The sequence below is a fragment of the Mustela nivalis genome (genome assembly GCF_964662115.1).
Source record: "Mustela nivalis genome assembly, chromosome: 13".
Classification (NCBI taxonomy): Eukaryota; Metazoa; Chordata; class Mammalia; order Carnivora; family Mustelidae; genus Mustela; species Mustela nivalis.
Window position 1 is genome coordinate 34,837,590 of NC_139032.1, and position 21,240 is coordinate 34,858,829.

General features: G+C 35.2%; 1 protein-coding gene across 15 annotated transcripts in view; it reads right to left on the minus strand.

Moving 5' to 3' along the window:
• Positions 1-21,240, minus strand: part of PTPRD (protein tyrosine phosphatase receptor type D) — a 194,094-nt gene that overhangs the window by 154,173 nt on the left and 18,681 nt on the right. For 8 of the 15 annotated variants that reach the window (XM_082694980.1, XM_082694978.1, XM_082694977.1 and 5 more), the window contains 9 exons: positions 19,462-19,595; positions 16,479-16,623; positions 12,692-12,997; positions 11,593-11,786; positions 9,035-9,061; positions 5,012-5,129; positions 1,943-2,530; positions 1,404-1,504; positions 364-623 (listed from right to left, as the gene is read on the minus strand). In XM_082694980.1, coding sequence (XP_082551106.1) covers positions 364-623; positions 1,404-1,504; positions 1,943-2,530; positions 5,012-5,129; positions 9,035-9,061; positions 11,593-11,786; positions 12,692-12,997; positions 16,479-16,623; positions 19,462-19,595 — 1,873 coding nt within the window. The remainder of the gene's footprint in view (positions 1-363; positions 624-1,403; positions 1,505-1,942; positions 2,531-5,011; positions 5,130-9,034; positions 9,062-11,592; positions 11,787-12,691; positions 12,998-16,478; positions 16,624-19,461; positions 19,596-21,240) is intronic. The other 7 variants (XM_082694970.1, XM_082694981.1, XM_082694976.1 and 4 more) reach the window with 6 other exon arrangements.

A 21,240-nucleotide genomic window follows, 5' to 3' on the forward strand; every position in this document is an offset into this window, starting at 1 on the left:
TAATAAAAAATTTCCAGGTATTAGAGTTATTCAACTAGTCACCTTATTCTGTACACTATGACGTAAACTCCTTTAGCTTAAGGACTGCATTCTATTTCTATTTCTTAGTCTATTTCTACTGAGTTACATCATTCCTGGGAAATAAAAAGCCCTCCATGTTAAATTAATGAGAATATGTGTTATAACAAACATGAGAACAGGGTGTAATAAGGCTTAAATAAAACTGAGAGCCTATGCTAAAGAAGCTTTTACTTCACATATAGCAATAGAATCTTTTATAACTTCTATAATACTGAGGTTGAATTTTCTTTTCTTGTTTACTTGCATTTGTATCCTTCAACCCTAACCCTTCAATCGACTTACTTTATATTCTCATTTACGGGTACTTCAGGCAGTTGTACAGTAATCATGCCATCCAGGTTGGTCTTCCCAATGAAGGCAGGCTTGGTACGTAGTACGTCTGGTGCAGTCTTTGCTGTTACCCTGTGTTGCAGCCCACCAGCACTATTCCCACGATTTGTTAGCACAAATGAATATGACTTCTCAGGCTTCAAGTTCACAATTAGTTTCTGGGTAGCCCGGCCATCAACTTCTTCAACCATTTTCCCATCATCATAAAGAATCTAGAGGATACAGCCAATCGAAGAGATTTGGGTATCAGAGAGAAAATGTATGCGTTCTAAACTAATATGCACTTATTTATAGAATAAGTATGTCAAGTCAATTCTAATTTGGGGTAATTCCTAAGCCCACAAGTATTCAGAAATTCTATAGATGGAATGAACTTTTCTTTTGTTCTTAGTGCATAATTATATGATGTTTCTAAGTCTAGAAATGTACAGTATTTTCAATATTTGACCTGTTGCTTGCATATAATCTTAATGGAAATTGTGCAGAAACACTGTGGGTTTTCAATGTATTATACACACCACCTTTTTTCTAAAGGTTTCCATTCCTGTTCCTAAGTACATTTGTACCTTCAAAACGTTTCTCTATTCTTTATTTCATAGACTTATGCTTCTTGCTAATATCCCTCAATATATCTCAATCACAAATTAAAGTTTAAAACATACAAATGATTCAAGCCAATAAACAAATTTTTAAATATCAGGATATTGCATTTTCAAGATGTAGAAATCACATGAATTTCATTTTCTGGTGGAAAAACACAAGTACTAGCTTAGTTGTAAAGGTTTGGAAGTACAAGGTGACTGACAAGTAATACCACCCTAGGTTTCAGGTCCCACTTCATCTTTCAAGTGGAAACCAAATAAGAGAAAAGCAAGTGTGTGTGGCTGAAGCAAAGTGGTGTGCATGCTTTCTAAGTAATTTACTGAGGTAAATTGCATGTTCCCCACCCCCAGTTTTACCCATGATATCTTATAAATTAGAAAACAACTTACTTTGAAAGGCATGGCAGAATTGTAATTTTCTGGAATTTCCCAAGACAACAGCACTGAAGTCTTCATTACTGCTTTGACATGAAAATTTTTTGCAAACACTGCTGGAAAAGGAAAAACAGTGTATTTACACTATTCCTAAAAATGTATGACCTGTCCTTTTCCACCATGGACCATCGGGCTTAGGCTAGATGACGTCTACTTTGATCTCAAAGAGAGAAGTGTGATTTGCCTACCTGTTTAGAACACTGATTTTACTACCCCATTCTCACAAAGATCTCTCTTTTATCTTCAATTCAGTCACCTATATTGTATTTTCCTTACCTGAGAACACTGGGGTGCTGTCAGCCAGACTTGCTTGGCATTCTATAACCAAAATCTAAGGCATCCAAAACATATTAAGTTTTACATACTTTACCTTTTGGCTTTTGCTGAACCTATTAATATGAATGGTCCGATCAGTTATTTATAGCTTCAAAATACTGATTTCCAAAGACCGACATTCCTTTAAAGGAGGAAGGCCGTAAGCAGACAAATCCTACCTTGATCCACAGGCAGTGTCCTGAACTGGACACTGGGACTATATGGCCCGGGCCCTTTGCTCGTGTGAGCACGTACTTTTACATCATATGTGGTATCTGGTTTTAAGCCACTCAGTGTCATAGTGGTATCAGCTGGAACAATAAGCTGCTCCATTGGTAGAAGAGGGATGTTGATATCCCTATACAGAAGAGTATACTTGGTGATGATGCCATTTCTCTCTGCTAGGACAGGTGGCTGCCAGGATAACTGGACGGAGGTTGAAGTGGTGCCTTCTGAATGGAGGTTTTGAGGGAATCCAGTTGGGACTTCTTCTGGAACAGAAATCTCCTTCACTATCTCTTCCCCAAAGCCCACTTTGTTTCTGGCTGAGAGCCTGAAGATATATGATGCTCCTTTATGGATGTCTGTAGCTGTAAAGTGATCTTCTTTCTCAGAGAACTCAAGAGTAGTGAGTGGTTCTGAATCTTTCCGCCCAAATTTTAGACGATAGCCCTGAAGAGGTCCAAATGTGTCCACAGGGGGGTGCCATTGAATGAGAGCAGTATTCATCTGAGTGTGGTTAATTACAAGCCGGGGTTTTCCTGGAACTGGAACACAGGGGAAGGAGTGCTAAGACCAAGGTACACAGCCATTTACATTTTAATCACTGCTGAATGGGAACACCACTCTACAGGAACTCCATTACATTATTTACTTAAAAAAAAAAAAAATGAAAAAGACTTGGTCTATATACCTTTGTGGAAATATGCTTATTCTCATACTTATTAAGGTAGGCTGAGATACCAGAATTTGGTAACAGACACAAATAGGATTACACAATAATTTAAGGGAATTTTAAAAAGAAAAATCTCTTAAGAAACCTTCACATATATAGAGGTTCAAGCCACAGAGAAATGAATCCAAGTAAAGATGAGCTAATTAGATACAACTAATAAGAATAATAATTACAACATATATAATTATTGGGTACATGCAATGTACCAGGCACTGTGCTAAGAGCATTATATGTAGTATCTCATTTGATTTACATTTTTCACTCTTGACTACACACTGATTAGTTATTATCTTCATTATCTGAAGAAAATAATGCCCAGAGAGAGAGAAAACTGTAGAGTCAGAGGTATAATGAGCGAGAAAGCTATAAGACAATCTGAATACGCAGCCTGAACACTTAACTATACTCTTATGTGGCTTGTAATTTTTTTTAAGTAGTACAAAATAATGGTGGCTTTGAGTTATTATGGTCATAATTACACTTTTTGTCTATACTTTTTACCTCAGGATAAGCCATGACCATAAGGAATGATTCTGACTAGTTGGTTGGCAGATGATAAAGCTAGAGCTTTTCTCTTAAAGAGATTATATATCTGGATTCTCACACCTCCAACCCAGGCCCAGTATGAAGACAATATATGTGCAGATATCTAAAATATAAGCATTGTCTTCCTCAATACCTAAATGTCCACTGATTAAGAAAGATACAAAATGGAAACAGCAAAGTAGTTCTCTATGTTATAAGATCCACAACTCTAAATAATTTCTTGAATTGTCCCAAAAAGTGATGAGCCAGTGTTTGTGCTATTTAAATCGACAACGCCATTTTTTCTTCTGGTATTCACATCCTTTGGCTATAAATTCTCTCCTTTTCCTTCCTTATTATAGCACCCCTGTCTTAAGGGCAAAGGGAGCCTAATGCTTTATGTAATACATCTCAGACTAATTAAGACACAATTAAAAATATAGGTGTCAGAAATATATTTTCTTCATTTGGGGGATTTAATTTCAGGGGTTTGCACTTAGTTGTCTACATTTCAGTAGAGGCTGTTTCCATAGCCAGTCAGCATGCCCCCTCTGAACATATATCTCCTACGCAAGGCATTAAATTAGCTTGATACAATGCTATTCTTAAATTTAAAAAAAAAAAAAAAAAGGAAGAAAAAGCCCAGAAGACTTTGCCTTAAAGGAGTTTTGCCATCTGTAATCCTGCTGCTTGAGGCAGTTCCAGGTGGCAGGATGTAAGTGAGGCAAATCTTATGACATTTAGACAAATTTGGCAGTGAGCATGGCACCCAGGAGGGTACTCAACATCACAGCTGTTCTTTGCTTTATACCTTTACATAGAGGTGTGTTCCTAAAAAGTTGCGTGAGAAGCAATTCGGGAGGAGTAAATCAAATCATAGTTTAAATGTTCCATGGGAGATTGTGATATAAAGGGATTGGAGAAGAATCCTTTTGTAATTATGTCTTAATTTATTGGTTTTACAGTGTCAGGTCTTCCTTCATGCTGGCTTTTCCTAATGTGAGCCCATCAAAGTAACTCTAAAGAGTATTAAGAAACTTTGTTCTTCAGAGGAGCAATCTGATATTTTGCAGCCTTGTTGCCTTCCTTCTCTTTTCTGTTCCCCATCTTTTATGTGATTTGACCTCTTCAGAATTCCCACAGCAAGGAATGAGGAGGAGAAAATGGCAAAACAAAACAAAACCCAGAAGTAATCAACTCAGTTCAAGATGGCAGCTCTTCTAAAAGGTTTTGCTGCAGAAAGAGATTGAAGCTAATCAGTGACATCCCTGGTCCACCCTCTGGACATTCCTAGGACTTGCACTTCCACATCATTCATGTCTCAGCTCAAATAACTTTCATCTAAGAGACCCTCTCCAGTTACTTAGCAAACAGCCCCTATCCGTAATGTCTACACACCTTTATTTTTCAACTTCTCACTTACCGATGGTTTATTATATACTCATTTGTCTACTCGTTAATTATTTAGTTCTACTCAGAAATTAAGTTTCAGGAGGGAAGAATATTTCAGTTTTGTTGAATGCTGTATCCCAAGTACTACGAGTAGTGCCTGGCATGTAGTAGGTGCTCACAAACATACTTGTTGAATGACTGACTAAATAATTTGGGCAAAGTATGTCTTGCTTTTCTTCTGAACTGCATAAATATAAAAGTTGACCACAGTCCACTTTTTCTTTTTGATAGAATTCACCATCCATACCATTTGGAAAATTAGTATTATTGTCACCTGGAAAATGTTCAAGGCACATATATGCACAAATATGGTTACCTGCCCCAGTGGTGGACACCAGTTTGGGCTTGCTGCGAGCACCATCTCCTTTGGTGGTGTAGGCTGTGACAGTGAGGGAGTAGGAAGTTTCAGGCTGTAGCCCAGAAATAATCATGTCCTAAAATGACACAATAGAGTGACACTGATTCAAAACACCACAAACACCCTAGGGGAAAATCAAAGCATCCATCCTCATTCTATGCATGCTTAAATACTCCCTGTAGCCATGCCAAGCACTGGAAATTTCATGCCTGCTGTTCATGCTATGAATGATGTGTTTTCATGCTGACATTAAAGTGGGGTCAGTCTTCAGCCATTGTACGAGGTAATCCTAAGGAGTAGTTTAAAACATGAAACCTGAGGCCAGAACTCCTAAATTTTTGAATTTAAACCTGCATCTCCTTATTTCCTAGTTTGGTGATCTAGGGCAGGTGAGCTACCCCCTCCTCTGAACCTCAGTTTCCCATGTGAAAGTTGGAATAATGTAAGGATTAAGTGAGGTATATCAGGTAAACACTTAAAACTATGCCTGGCTCATAGTGAGCAAACCATAAACCAGCAGTTAGATTATGCCAGGAGCTCTCAATATGCATACTCTACAGCCTGGCCCACAGACCAGTGATGGGGCTGATGCCAGGGCAGTCTGTTTTATCACCACACTAGTATTTTTCCAAATGGCTGCTCTGTCGAACCTAGATATCTTGAGCCAGAGAAGTTTCTTAGGACTTGAGTAACATATTATTAGTTAATTATATAGACTATGAACTAAAAGCATTACACACTAAGGAGAATTTTCTGGTAATCTGGAGTAGATCATAAAACCAAAGGATAATATTTTTTTTTCTTTTACCACATCATCATGGAGTTGTGTTCAATTAATCTATTTAGAAAATGTTAAATGTCACAAACTACTTATCAATACTATAGATTTCTCTTAATTAGGGCCCCGAACTATGATGGTTACAAAACTTAGATCTGTTCTTCCAAACTGGAGATTATATGATTCTTTACATAGACTAGTTATTAACTTGTTCTGTTATTTTCTTCAGAGCTGTTACACACGTGCCCACATCCCCACAGTTATAAACACAGTTATAAAGTTCCCTTTCAGATATTTGGTACAGCTATGTTTTCAAACTGAATATGGTTAGATTTAAGAAATAATATGATGTTATTGTCTTCCACATCTGAAGACAATGCAAGTGAGAGTTCATGGAATGGACTGGTTTGTGTGGAGGACAGAATGATTTTTTCTGTGTAAGGCTGTAAGGGGCACCATTGAACTCAGTTGTTGAATCTGATCCCAAATATGACAGCTTTTGACAGTGTGCTTTTTCTCAAAATAATAGGGATACCATTTGAGTGGAAGGAAATTCAAGAATTTCAGATATGATCCTGAACAGCCATTGGAAATATTATTCTGCCAGATGAATGGGCTAAATTTGGGAGAAAGATTTTATTTTCAGGACCTTGGTATAGTTTCACTAAGATTAGAGAGGCTATAATAACCATACAAATCACCCAAGTGTAGCATTTTAAATTATAGTAGATATACTGGGTATTCCAGAAATTATGATGGGAAGATGACAACATTATTGTTTCCAAGGTCCCTTTCACATGCTACTGGTATCTGCTGAAAGTAGGCGAGGTTAGTGGGGCAGAGAAGCAGGGCTTAGCTCTATCACAAATCATATGGTGAGATATTTTATTTATCAAATTGGGATTAACTACACTAGCCTTTCCTCTTGCATAGGCTGTTACAGGATAATACATGTAATGTAATCTGAAACTGGTCAAATCCTCTACAGTGGTATAATCCCAGTCAGACACACCTCTATCTGCCGGGATCACATCATCTCTTGTGTTATATTTTCTTTCTTTAAACTGTGTCCACGCTTCTTTGGTGGTTTCCTTATCCTCTGTGAGGTAGTGTGGCTGATGCCATGGATACCATTCCTCATTCTCTTTGACTTCTCCTATCAAATCTCTATCCAACTTTTAGCCTGTTAAAACTTGGCATTCCTGGATGTTCTGAAACAGTTACTGGCCTGCTATGTTTCTCTCTAGTCCAAAAAATTTTTTTTAAAAATTAAAAAAGTTTTTTAAAAATTTTAAAAATTCCAAATCTTAGAGAATTTTTTCTGTTTATATCTTAAACTCTTTTCTAAGCCTGATTTCCCATCAGGGCTCCAGTGGTATGTACACTGTAAATATGTGCTGGACATTTTCCTTTAACTATCAATTGTTCCCTCAAGTTCAGCTTGACTGAAGCTCAAGTGTTATTTCCAGGAATAAATTCCCCTCCTTGCTTCTATACTTTAGTGAATGGTATAGCATATTCCAAACTTATAAGTGATCTTGATCTCTTTCTCTTCCTCAAATTCTTAGGAACTTTATCCAGTTTTTCCTTTAAAATATTGACCCAAACTGTCCATTTTTCATTTCAGCTGCTTCAACTTACTTTCTTGAATTTTTATTATTTTATGACTACCTTAGTAAAAGAACTGTTTTTATTTGTTTCCTTGTTTACTATCTTCTTTCTCTCTAATCTATCCACTGTATCATTGGCTTTAAGCTGTAAGTAATGACCCATTTAAGTAGGTCATGAAATTAATTTACTCATTCATGCCTAGCATTTTAAAAAAGAAAGAAGATACACTTTCATGAAAAACATTACATTTTATATATATTTAAAGCAAGGTATTATTTTGTAAGACCTTTATTTTAAACATACAAATGCATCAGTCATGATATATAATGCATCTTTTACTATGGATCACAAAGAAATTTATAAAACACTGTCAGTGTTTTAAGTGCCATTAAAACTGATACCTTGCCCATCATATTTCCAATATTCCCAGTAAGAGCCCTGTATTTTGTCCCCCCTCAAAAAAAATTTACTAAATGAAAGAATACCCTTGCCAGCCTTAATCTTATTTCTATTCTTAATAATTTTCTACATCTCTCCAGGACTGAAGAGCTAAAAGCCAGGTTCTTCAGGTTTTCCCAACATTATATTAAAAGTTACCTCTTAGCCATACTTTGTCCTCACTTACTAACCTAAACCCTTCATTCATGTTGAATTGGCAAGCTCATGTCACATGACTATACCACATTCTTGACTTGCCTCAATGACTATGTCCCACATACTCATTTTTAAAAAAATACATTTGTACCTCTAACTCTCTAACACACACCCACACACATACAGGCATGCATACGAATTCCCCACCTCTTCCACCCTTACTTTTTTAAGTTCTCAACAAAGTTTCAAGACCTCTTCTACCTTCTTGGTCCATGGCCTCTGAACTCACAGTGACAATGACACTCATTTATTAATTACACATTGCTTGAGGTCATTGCCTTTGTCGTATTTTATGGAACTTCTCAGAACTTTACATCCTTCCTAGCCACCTACTGTAAGCGATTCGAAGGCAGGTGTCACATCCTATGTCCCCCATGGACACCTGTCCATAGTAATAAGCTCTCAATAAATAATATAATCCAGCCATTGAAATATTTTTAAAAAATTCCTCCTTCAGTGAGATACTTTCTACCTCTGGGCATGACTCATTCAATTTAACTCAAATTTCTATGGATAAAACAGAGAATCGCCATTTCTTGATATAATTAGTATCAGAACTGCATGGTGTTATCCACTGAAAATGCAACCCTGAGGTAGGATTTATGAGTGGCCTCTATGAAACAGCTCGATATCTCCTGTCTGTGATGCCTCCACTTAAAGTGTGCCTCCTCTAACTGTGTCACAAGGCAGAATTAGTAGCAGCCATCAAAACGACATGAGCTCATGATGTATCTTATGCAATCAATAGCACCATGCCAATTTCACAAACAAAAACCTAAATTAAAAATGTACCACATAATGAAAATAATTTAAAAATAATGTGTTAGCTCATGCATCGAAGCAAACTGTGATGACATATCATAAATAAGTGAAAGAGGGGTAACGGAAAAGACAAGCATTTATATCTCTTTTTGACAAAGCAGTCCATAATTACTCACATGTTCAGTAGTATCATCAAATTCCCACTGATTGAGATTAAGAAGGTTGGGGAAGAGGAAAACAAAATAAAAAGAAATGAAGAGAAATTTGTAGCCTTATAAGGCAATGTTGCCATCCTTAGATTAAAACAAACAAATAAACAAAAACAAAACAAAAAAAAAATAAGCAGTGTGTACAATAAAATTCCAAAGGGAAGGTGTGTTACGCTGTCATCCTCACCCCCAACTGAAAGGTCAAAAGTAAATACGCTTTGCATTGTTATTATTAAGATCAGCTAATGTATATTTTTCATATGTGTTTCATTGGAATGCATCAATAAGGCAGAACATACAGCTAGTGTTTCTAGTCATACACTACTTTATGACATTTATTTTGACTTTTTCCTTATGTTATGCAATTAATTTATGTCACTAATTAGATTAACACCTTTCGTAATAGATTGGAATCTTACAGGCCCAGGGAAGTCTTGCAATGATGCAGTAGAATTTCAATGATTATTCAGAAAACAGATGAGGTGGGCAAAGGAAAAACAATAAAAAACATATACACACAAGGAAAATTAGCAAATTCAATAAAGAAAAACTAAAAAGTAGAAGAGAGGGGGAAAAATTGTGTTTGATATTTAAGGCACTTTGTATCACATAATTCCATTAAGCACCATCCTCCACAAAACACTGACAGAACTACAAGTTTATAATGTAAAATTTATAATGCAAAATCTAGGACGGGACGAAAGACATCAAAGCATCATGGCTATATCATTTTCTTTTTCATAATTTCAGACTTACAAAAGAAAACATGGGCATTAATGGCTTTATTAATTTCATATTGTAAGTACTCTTTCACAGACAGTAAGAATATTATTTAGAAAAAAACAATGCCCCTTTTCCAGCATCTAAAGGACTATGAATCTAAAGAAATAAGTTTACAGAAGTAGACTTCAAAACCATGGAACTGGATTAGGAGCTGATTAAGTAAACAACTCATCCAGAACCCTTTAGTTAAAATGTTTCAAAACCAAAGGAAAACAGCGCTGTTGTGAGTTGATTATATTAAAACATTAGGGTCGATGTTTTCCTTAGACACAGGGACATGGATTGCTCTCTTATTTGCACAGAGATAAGAATGCAAAATGTGGCAACCTGACATAAGAGTTCTCATTGGCTCATAGTCCTCCTCACTCTAACACAAGGGAAGGAACTTGCAGCTGAAATAAATTTCAGATTTTCCAAACCCCCCCTCTAGCTACTGATTTGCTAGAAATAAATTTAGCTGAAATAAATTTCAGATTTTCCAAACCCCCCCTCTAGCTACTGATTTGCTAGATAAGCATAGTACCCCCCTATTCACAACATCCCATCACCACTGGGCCCAGTATAATGAAGCTATCCACAAGTGACATATAATCCCCAGTTGAAGCTATTAATTGAAATCTTCCTCTTCTTTTCAGGTAACTGCGTAGAATACAGGGAAATTTATTATGGTATTATGTTTGAAACACTTTAATTTAACAAAAAAAATGAAACATATAATGCTATGCTTTAAGCAATGGATTATAAAGCCAAGTAGTGACGGCGTGGTTGAATACTGCCACCTGAGGATCAATAACATTTCTCACATACTCAACTGTTCTTACTTTTCTTAACTTGGTTTAACATATTGCATGGAGCACTGGGTGTGGTGCATAAACAATGAATTTTGAAACACTGAAAAAAAATTAAATTAAATTAAAAAAAAAAGATTCTCTCTCTCCCTCAGTCCCCATCTCAAACAAAAAATGAATCTTAATTGAGGGTTCACTCTTGCGGCTCTGAGATAATAGTCAGCCTCCTCAGCCATTTATCCATCATTCCCTGTCAAAAAATTCAGTCTAAGTGTTTTCTAATAAAATACGAATTCCTCAAAATATATTGACACATATTTGTATGCTGACACCAAACAAGAGTATTTGAAATATGGAAGGTAACCAATAAATATTTATTTCTTAAAAAAAAAATAGGGGATCCTAATTAATTTCCTAGAAAACTTTAATTTTTCACCGTCATTACCTTCATTTTTCTGGGAAATGAAGTAACTACTTCTGAATACATGGTTTGATAAATAAGTACTAAATAAAATACTATTTGGGTAACTTTCCTCAGGTAAGAATGTCTATTTTTCAACAGAATAAGTCATATATTTAAAGCTAGATCAATTTAGTTTCAAGAAGTTCTAGCACAACTGCTTAGAATTCTTCTTGTTACTTTAAAATCAATTCAAATTTTTTGAAGTCAGAAAGTCAAATTCAGATGTAATATAGCAAGTTGAATATCTGTATTTTAAGAAAACATTTATGTGTTTTTAATTAGGCTTGAGTGTAATTTCATTACAACTAATTTCTTCACATGCTGTCAACTCTGAGAAGATAAATACACATCATGTGTTTCAAAAACTAGAATTGTGTACAGGATTTTTTAAATGTAAAAAAAACTTGAAAAATGGGGTCCATTTCAAGATATAGATTAAAATAAATATAATAAATAAATACAAACATAGGTATGTAATTTCAGAGGCTTACCTGTGCATCAGCCAGCATGACATCCTTCAGCATGGGCTGGCCCTTGGGCTCACCATTTTCCATCCTCACATAATGCACCTGGTATCCTCTTATCTGGCCATGCTGTTTATTGGGCACAGGTGAGCGCCATGAGACTTTAACAGATGTTGAGTTGACAGCCTCTACCTCGACTTTGCGAGGAGGACCACTAGGAACTGGAACAACATCATTGGATAAAAGAAAATTATAGGCACTTGTCCCACCCAGTCAGAGTATTTTGTTTACTTAGGTTTAAAAAAAAAAAAAAAATGGGCAGACCCACTAAGTTTCCTTTGTGGAATATAAACATTTTCAAGCAATGAAAATGCTCAACCAATCTGCTCTACCTTTTAAGAAAAGATCAAAAAACATGACCAATGCCAAAAAAAAAAAAAAAAAAAAAAATGGAAGAAAAAAAGAGTATCAGAGAAATAGAAAAACATGTAAAAAATGTACAAAAGCCAAGGAAGATGCTTTGAGGCCCAAAGCATTAAAGCACAAAGAGGAGTAGCACTGAAATAATAACAAAAACTGGTTGTTGATTGTTGTGTGTTTTTTTAAAGATTTCTTTTTAGCAGAATAAAAAGATTCTTGATTATATCGGTTTTCTTCTTTTTTTTCTCTTATCAAAGGTTTTCCAAACAACAGATGCCAAAAATTGAATGTCGAGCATCAGTGTCTCTGAAATATGCAAGACAAAAAGGCAACAAGAAGAAAAGAAGGCAGATTTGAAAAGTTAACTTCAAAATGTAAAAGAAGTGACTAAAAAAGGCCAAGAAAAACGCAGAAGACTTTAGACGGAAGTACAGAGAATGGCCTGGATTACAAGGTCATATGAGCAAACTGTCCTTTCAAAGGGAAGCAACTTACTATGTTGAAATTGAAAAAAAAAAAAAAAAAATGCCCAGGCTGCCGCAAAGATAGGTCTTTTGCAAAAACTACTGAAGTTGAGTGATGCCAGGTAAAAAAAAAAAAAAAAAAAAGATGAGCAGAGAAAAACTGATAATTGTTAGCCTATCAAAAGACAGCAGACCAAGATTGTGTCAGAAGGGTGCAAACTGACGTAGCAGAGGCAACATACCATCTTCATCAGTTCGAATCAACACGGAGAAGCTCTCGGGGCCGGGGCCGATGTCTGTGTGGGCTGTCACAGTGATGCGGTACTCAGTCCATTTTTCCAGCTGTTCCAAAAGGTATTTAGTAGTGTCCGAAGGAATGCCCAAAATTTCATGAGGTTTGTCATCTTCTCCATCCACTGAGGTGTACTTGATGGAGTATTCAGTAATAATGCCATTCTGTTTTTCCACTGGTGGAGGTTGCCAACTTACCAAAATACTAGTGGAACTTGGGCTGGTGCAACTAATGTCTTGAGGAGGAGCTGACGGCTCTTATTTTGGTAGTGAGTTAAAGGAGGGTTTGAGTGAAAGGATAGGAGTGGTTGGAAAAAAAAAATGATAAAACAAAAGAAAAGGCAAAAATAAATAAACGAACAATAGGACAAAATGAAAATAAGGCTTTGAAACTTAAAATAAAACTAAATTTATGTACCTTGGCTTAGTAATATGATTAAACCAAAAAATGAATAAATGACCAAAAATAATTGTTAAATAATGGGTGGGGGGAATATGTGAACATGAAACCTTGAGATAATAGAGCCTCAAATAAAATTACCTACCTGCAATTTAAATTCTTCTTCTAAACCAATCTCTCAGTATTCCCCAGCCCTACTGTACAGACTACCCAACTTAAAAAAATCTGTAAATATTGCAAGATTTGTTACATGAGAATCTGATGATGCTTCACAGATGCTGTTTCAAGCTTTCACTTCTACATTCTAGAATGAGGGTGATTTATATACAGTATTCATTTGTGAAAGGGTTTTCAGGTATAAAAATTTGCAATAACTGTTGCCCTTCCACCAATTCCAACTAAAGACAAAGAAAAGAAAGAAAAGCCCAAATATGAAAGCATTCCCTCTGACTATGCAAAAAACGGAGTCAACCTGACTAGTTTTAAGGAAAGGTGTTAATCTAGCATTGATTATAGCCCGTATACATTGAGCATGCAAAATCATTAAAGGATGAAAATGCATAGTCCAAGATTTACCTACCCGAGGGCAATGTCAGGCTTGTTGATTCTGACTGTAACTTGTACTTACCCTACATCAGCTTTCAGCTTTTTAAAAAAATTTATTAACTCTTCTTGAGACACCATTGCAAGTAAAGAATTAGATTCCACCAACAAATTTTGATAAAATTAATAAATCTATCCCTTACAAAGTGTCAGTAACACAGCCATTAAAAATGAATATTTTTAAAAAATCCTGAGAACCATCTGGAAAAGATATGACTTATGTGCAAATTTTTTTTTCATTTTGTATATAATTATTCATATAAAGTAGAATTTGCATAAGAGTTAAAAGAGAAATTTTCTTATTGTCCATTCTAAAATAAAATCATCACTTTCTGAGCAATTATTTTCCATCAAATTACCCAAACATAACATTATTTGATAAAATTAAAAAAGCAATAAGAGCAATGCAACTGTTATAGTAAATTACTTTTACTTTTAAAGTTAATAATATATAATTCCTAAAGAACAAATCAGAAAGATAAGATATTTATATTTATTTATTTTAAATAGGCAATTGATGTGATAGAATGAATAAATCGTTTCTAATTTTGTGTATGTGAACATGTAGTTTGGATATTTCCTTAGACTTTGTGGGTCTTAATATTATGTAGCATCAGGTGTATCTAATTGTTTACAGGATTATCATTCTTTTTTAATTTACATGTCTTGGGTTCCTTCATTATTGTCAATCAAAATGAAAGCTCCCTGTACTGATGAAAAGGAAATTCTCATAAGACAATCTTGTAAATTTGGAGTAAGATTTGCAAAATCATAAGAATATCTATCATCTTTATTGATTCTGAATACACATTCTTATGTTTCAAATTATAAAACTATTTCATATGCATTATCACTATTCATAAAAAATTAAGTTGTTCATATAATAGCAAGGACTCATTTGTAATTCTTTTTAAAAAGCTGATTTGGTTTTTACTACATTGGTACCTTCAGACCTCCTATTCTATGAGAATATATTCAACATCTCTTGAAACTTTTACTGTAATAAAGTAAAAAAGTAGATAAGTTTTGGTGTGGTTATAAAATGTCTGTTCTGTCTCTATGCATGTAAATAGATATGTATGTATGCATGCATGCATGCAAAAAAGTCAATTTTGCAAACCATGCAAAACAGAATGCTGAAGCATGTCACATTTCTTCTAATTAAATGTCTGAGTTTAAGAGTTATCGTCTACAATATTACTTACTAGTCTGCCCAGATTTCAAAGCCCAATCCAAAACCGCATTAATTTACTTGCCTCTTTCTTTTAAAAGAAAGGGAATTTTATGGGAATAGGCTATAATCACTAATGGATTAAGTAATAGGATCCTAATACTTTTCATACCACTAGTCATGTTTTGAGAAAGAGAAAGAATATAACTTTATCTTCAAAAAAATCCTGGAAGATTTTGAATTTCTATAGAATTTAGACTTGTTTATATGAAAGAAAATTCATTTCTTAGAAAATATAAATTTCATGTTTGCTGATAGGTCTAATATTAAGGTCGGCAGACCATCCTCTTTATAAAATTCAATGTATTGAGATAACACGTATCTATTGCATATATAACCATCAAAAATCACATATAAAACATACAGTATCAAAAAATATGTAGGGAAATAACTCCATAAATTATTCAATTCAAGGTAAATGGTTGTTCAATAGACTAATTATAGACATTTACTAATAAAGAGCAAACCATAGTATAAGTCACCAAACTTTCCATCAAAAATAAACCTCCATATAATGCTTTACAGAAAGCAATCTTCCCTGGACACAATGAACCCCCCTTGTGATAAACACAACTATGCTTTAGGGTAACAGTTCCAAAAAGAAATTAAACCTGAGGAAACAAAATACAATTTAGGATTGCAAATTTACTTGTGATTTTTCCACTGTTCCAAATTTGTCCAAATACAGATTTTCTATGAATGTTCCAAATTTCCACATGTACTACCTCAAGAGTTAATAATAAAGTAGTCAAATAATAATAGGGGCTAATAGGGAGGTTGAGTCATAATAAGAGGGAAGTTAATAAGTAATAAAGAGTTGAGCTTTTCTCTGAGTAGGAAAAAAATACATGAAATAAAAACCTGTTTATTAGAAAAGTTAAAACCTGTGTGCCTACGGGTCACCTGGGGGGCTCAGTTGGGCTAAGCCTCCGACTCATGATTTTTACCTCACATCATGATCTCAGGTTAGTGATATGGACCCGCACATCTGGCTCTGAGCAGGTGTAGAGCCTGCTTAAGATTCTCTTTCTCCATTTGTTCCTCTCCCACCCCCCGACTAAAATAAATAAATGAATAAATATAAATAAACATTAAAAAAAACCCGTGTGCTTAAAAAACTTAAAAGTTTGGTCTTTGTTACCTCTTGAATTTGTGAAGCCCTCTTGTAATTATTTGGCAGTGCTCTGAACCAAAATTTGGCTTTATAGCCTTATACGTCATTACACAGGACCTGGTGGAACCTTCATTCATTTTCCTCACAGAAGTCTTCTAACTCCTCCAACTTCCTTCAGTTTAGGAAGGCGGAGAATGGTATCTACTATTTGGACCAAGTTGGAAACCAACATAGGTCATGATTACAATCTCCAAAGTTGGATGCATACTAGCATAGAAACTATGGACTGTCAAACTTATTAATTAGCCCATTTGTTTGTTGGCAGGCGAAAAGAGGCCGCAATACCTCCTAGTGGAAAAAGGAAGAAAGGAAGCAAAGAGAGACACCTACTTGACTGCATGGTTCTGGCTGATATTTCAGCTGTGGAAGCACCCAGGCCTTGAGGAGAGCGTGCGGCCAGACGGAAATAGTATAAACTGTTGGGTTTCAGTCCTTGCAGTCTATAAGATGTCCCTGGCTCAATGGTAACCCGTTGCTGGGGATAAGTAACAAAAGAACTGGGTCATTTTCGTTAAGATTCATGCAAATATTTTTAGCACACTGCCTGCAATCTCTGATGTCTGTCACTGTGGTTATAAAGTCATCAAAATATCACAAACAGAATCAACAGTGAGTAGGATTGTACCAGGGAAACTATACAAGGAAAATATCAGTGTTTAAAGGCACATTTCTACTATAAATAAGGCAACCAGAACACTGAAAGCCAGAAATCTTTCTAATGATGATGCAGTGACCAAATCGGTAAAATAGGAGGGAAGTTGAGAGGCCACCACTCATGCCTTAAGGTACATGTGTTGCGGAGACAAAGTCCACAACAGACACTGGCACCTGCCCCTGTAGTGGAGTCTAGTCAATGGGTGCAATTTCAAGTGAATAGATTGCCTAGCTTATCTCCCATGACGTTCTGTAATTTGAATTGGGGCAAAGAAGATATGGCCAGAAGTAGCAAAAGAAACCAGTGCACAGTTTCTATGACATTGCTACAGGAGCTCAGAAACTGCAAAGTTCTGAAGGGATAAGAATCAGATGTTTACTAGGTGGATAATTTATACGAAGCCATATCACCACTCTAGACAGATTTAAAATCATTTTAAAACTTTCTTTGTGACTATGGAGCACACAGCTAGAGAAAAAAAGGCACCAACTTTTCAGCAAATTTTAACATCATAAAGGGCTTTTGAAATAAGGTTTCTTTTTTTTTTTAATCTTTTTTTTTTTAAATTTATTTATTTGACAGAGAGAGATCACAAATAAGCAGGGAGGCAGGCAGAGAGAGAAAGGAGGAAGCAGGCTTGAATGTTGTAACTTTTACTTTTCATGCTTAAGATTTGACTTGCGTTTTAGCAAAAATAGAGCTATGGATAATCAATCTCAGATTGAACATTAGCCTGTAGTAAGCCTTAAAATACACACTAATATGTAATCTAGTAATGGCATAAATAATCTCAAGGCTTTTCATCGAATAGAGTTTGCTGTTTATACAAACAGAAATCGTTCAAGGGGAATTCAAATATAAAACTAGAGAAAACATCCCTAGGGTATTCTGGCTCACAAACACAAGAGCTTTTCGAAATTTTAGATTTCCCAAATGGTAAGTAAAAATGGAATCCCCAAAGAAACAATTGTAAAACAGAGTAGGTGTGCCAACACTCACGCACCTACATCTACAGCATTCTCAAAGGAGCGCCACTCTCCTGCACTGTTTTAATCTGATTTGTTTTTTAGTTGGGTAGTGGCAAGGATTTAAAATAAATTAATGTTGAATTATGTCTTAATAAAAACACCAGTCATGGTAACTTGAGTACTTTAAGTTATAGCTGCATTTCAATTATATAGCTTTTTGAATGCTTAATTCATGGCTTTGTTAGCTAACTCTAAAAGCATTGCATTTAGATCCTGGTCTTTGGAGATTCTGCTCATTTCAAACAGCTGTAATAAGATGGAAGTTTATAGGAACATATTAATTTATTGCAGCATTCAGAATGATGCACCATAAGTTAACTGATAATATTTCATTTAGTATGTGAGTGTTTTAAAGGAAAAAGGTATTTCTGTTAAAAGTTAAGGGGTTAACTAGCTTTGTGAAGATCTTCTTAAGATAAAGAACGAAAAGGTACAGTAAAGTGACTTGTATGGATTGAGTTTTCACATATAGTTTCACCAACATTTTTGTCTTAATGTTCCAGACTCGATATCACAGTAATAAAAGAAATACATTCATTAATACCATATATTCCCATCATGAAAATGTTAGCTGTATCTTAATACTGATTTCTATAATCTATGCAAAGTACACCCAAGAGGCAGTACACACTATTGGTTAAAAAGATAGATTCTGGGGGCACCTGGGTGGCTCAGTTGGTTAAGCAACTGCCTTCGGCTCCGGTCATGGTCCAGAGTCCTGGGATCAAGTCCCATATTGGAGTCCCAGCTCCATGGGGAGTCTGCTTCACCCTCTGACCTCCTCTCTCATGCTCTCTCTCACTTTGTCTCTCTCTCTCTCTCAAAATAAATAAATACAAATCTTTAAAAAAAAAAAAAAAAGATAGATTCTGGAACCCGACTGCTTAGATTTTCAAATCCTAGTTCTACCATTCAGGAGTATGAGATTTGGGGAAATCTGTTTAACTTTATTTGTGCCTTCATTTTGTTATATGTGGAATTAATTAAAGTAGAAACTGACTCATGGCACCACTTTAAGAACTGAATAAGTTAATATATGTGAAATCCTTATTATATCTCTTAATGTATGTATTAGTTACATTAATATTGTTTCTCTTTTCAGTAACTATCAAGAATTGCCAGACTTCTTCAGTTTACAATTGTTTTATTGGCATAGCATACTCAAACATTATATATACTCCATTCATATCAAATAACTCTTGGCACACAAATAAACATTTGTTACTGGGCCTTCTCTGACACCAGCTTGGATAAATCCATCCATCCAAAGCCTTGGAGTCATTTGACTTAAGTGCTATATGATGACTTAAGCACTATAAGGCCGAAGAGAAATAAAGGAGGTCCCTAAGTCTCATAGGGTATATTCTTTTAGATACTTTCAGAAGAAGCTCAGAAACCTGGAAATAGAGACAAGAGCTGTTTTGGTGTTGGTCTTTGCCCCATTCTACCCCCCAAAGTCTTGAAATCAATATTCTGATTTTTTTTTGGTCAAGTTCCTTCTTTGATGAAGAAATCTTTCCCACAAAAGTCCTCTACAAATGTCTGACCTTTGGGCAGAAATTTGGCAAATACTCAAAAGTACAGTAGGCCCCAATATAGTGCATGACCAGAAGGTGAGAAACAGTCTTACCTCCTCTCCATGCTCCCCATCTTTGTAGACCAGTTCATAGTTAGCAATAGTGTCTGAACGTGGAGGTGTCCAAGACAGCAAAATACTTGTTTCAGACTCAGGTTCTGCTTTGAAGTTTAGTGGTTGCCCTGGCACTAAAAACAGGAAGGCAAAGGACTGAGTTCATCATCACCATGGGTGTTCAGAAACTCTTCCATTAGTGCATCCATTTAAACCTCTCCAAATGTGTAAACACGTGTAGCTTAACAGACAGCTGGGTCCTTAACATTGTTTATAGTCCATTTTTCCTCCTTCAAAGTACAAGAATATTTTTAACATGGCACTTGTTCTTGATCAGTTTAAAATCTATATAAGATAGAGAGTTATCACACATAGAATAGAGCATAAATCTGATAATAAATCTGATCTCACAAATAATAAACTTACTTCATAATATTATTGTGATAAATAAGATGATTTATATAATGCATTTGTAATCAATATTGTCTAAATCATAACAAGTGCTAAATACATAAAAACCATTGCTATTTTACAACTGGGAATTTGTTCTTTAGCACTGCATTTCACTTTTAAAATTATTTCCAGTTTGGTTTATAAAATCCCACCTTTGCTACATTAACAAAACCTACTGGTAAACCAGAATTATGTAGTATTTTTTCTTACCAACCCACATTTTGAAAAAGAGGTTAAGAAAAAAAAAAAAAACTATCACTTATAAATAATTACTTCTAAATCCCTAATTAACTTTCTCTTTTTTAAAAGGTTTTATTTATTTATTTGTCAGAGGGCCAGGACTCTGGCATCATGACCTGAGCCAAAGGCAGCTGCTTAACCAACTGAGCCACCCAGGAGTCCCATGATACTCATTAATTTGATGCCTCTATGAACATACATCCTAAACAGGGTATCTTTTTTTTTCTTTTTTTTTTTCTCTGTAAGTATTTGCTCAGTCAAAAGAAAATCAAAGAGCAAGAGCAAAAGAAGGGGGAAAGAGGGAAAAATTAACAGGAAAATAGAAAAGTAAATAGAGAACACACTAGTTCTAAACGGGAAATACCAAACATGCTAGAAGGAGCAACAATGGAGGCCAAGAACAATCAGACAGATGGGGACGTTATGATTAGATGTTAATATTCCGAAGATTAAAGGGGTTCTTAGCCTAAAAATACACACACATACGCATATGTGTGTGGTCACTTCTTTCTATCTACTTTTGTTTCCTTTTTTCTTTCTCCCAACTTCCACAAGTCTGAGAAGGAAGAAAGCTTTGTGATAACTCCTGACTTAACCAAACTGGAACACAGTATTGTCAAGAATTAAAAACCTGAACAGAACTAAAGGGCTGCTCTCAGGATAATAATTGCTTGTTATGTATTTCCTCCCTGTCTAATGCTAATAATAAATTGACATTAATTGAAAACATCTTGGAAATCTAATTAACTTTTTCTTAAACTGTTTACCTTTTTTGCTTTTAATTTGTCTTAGGCAAATTCCCAGTGGGCCTCAATATTTCATCCTTGTTTAGTGACACAAATTTCATCTGACCCTCCAAATCTAGTAAGACACTTCTCCTTCTAAATAATGAGTTAAACAGGCTCAGAGCTTCAGAGGGTGTACTGTTCATTTTATTCTTGAACAAAGTAAGTAGTGGTCAAGAAACTTCAAATAATATATACAAGGTTCTCCTTGTTTGCTCTATCTTGCTCTTCTTTTGAAGTGGTCTGGAGGGTAATTTAATAGATGTTAAATTGTGGTAGAAATACAAATGTCCAGGGTGCC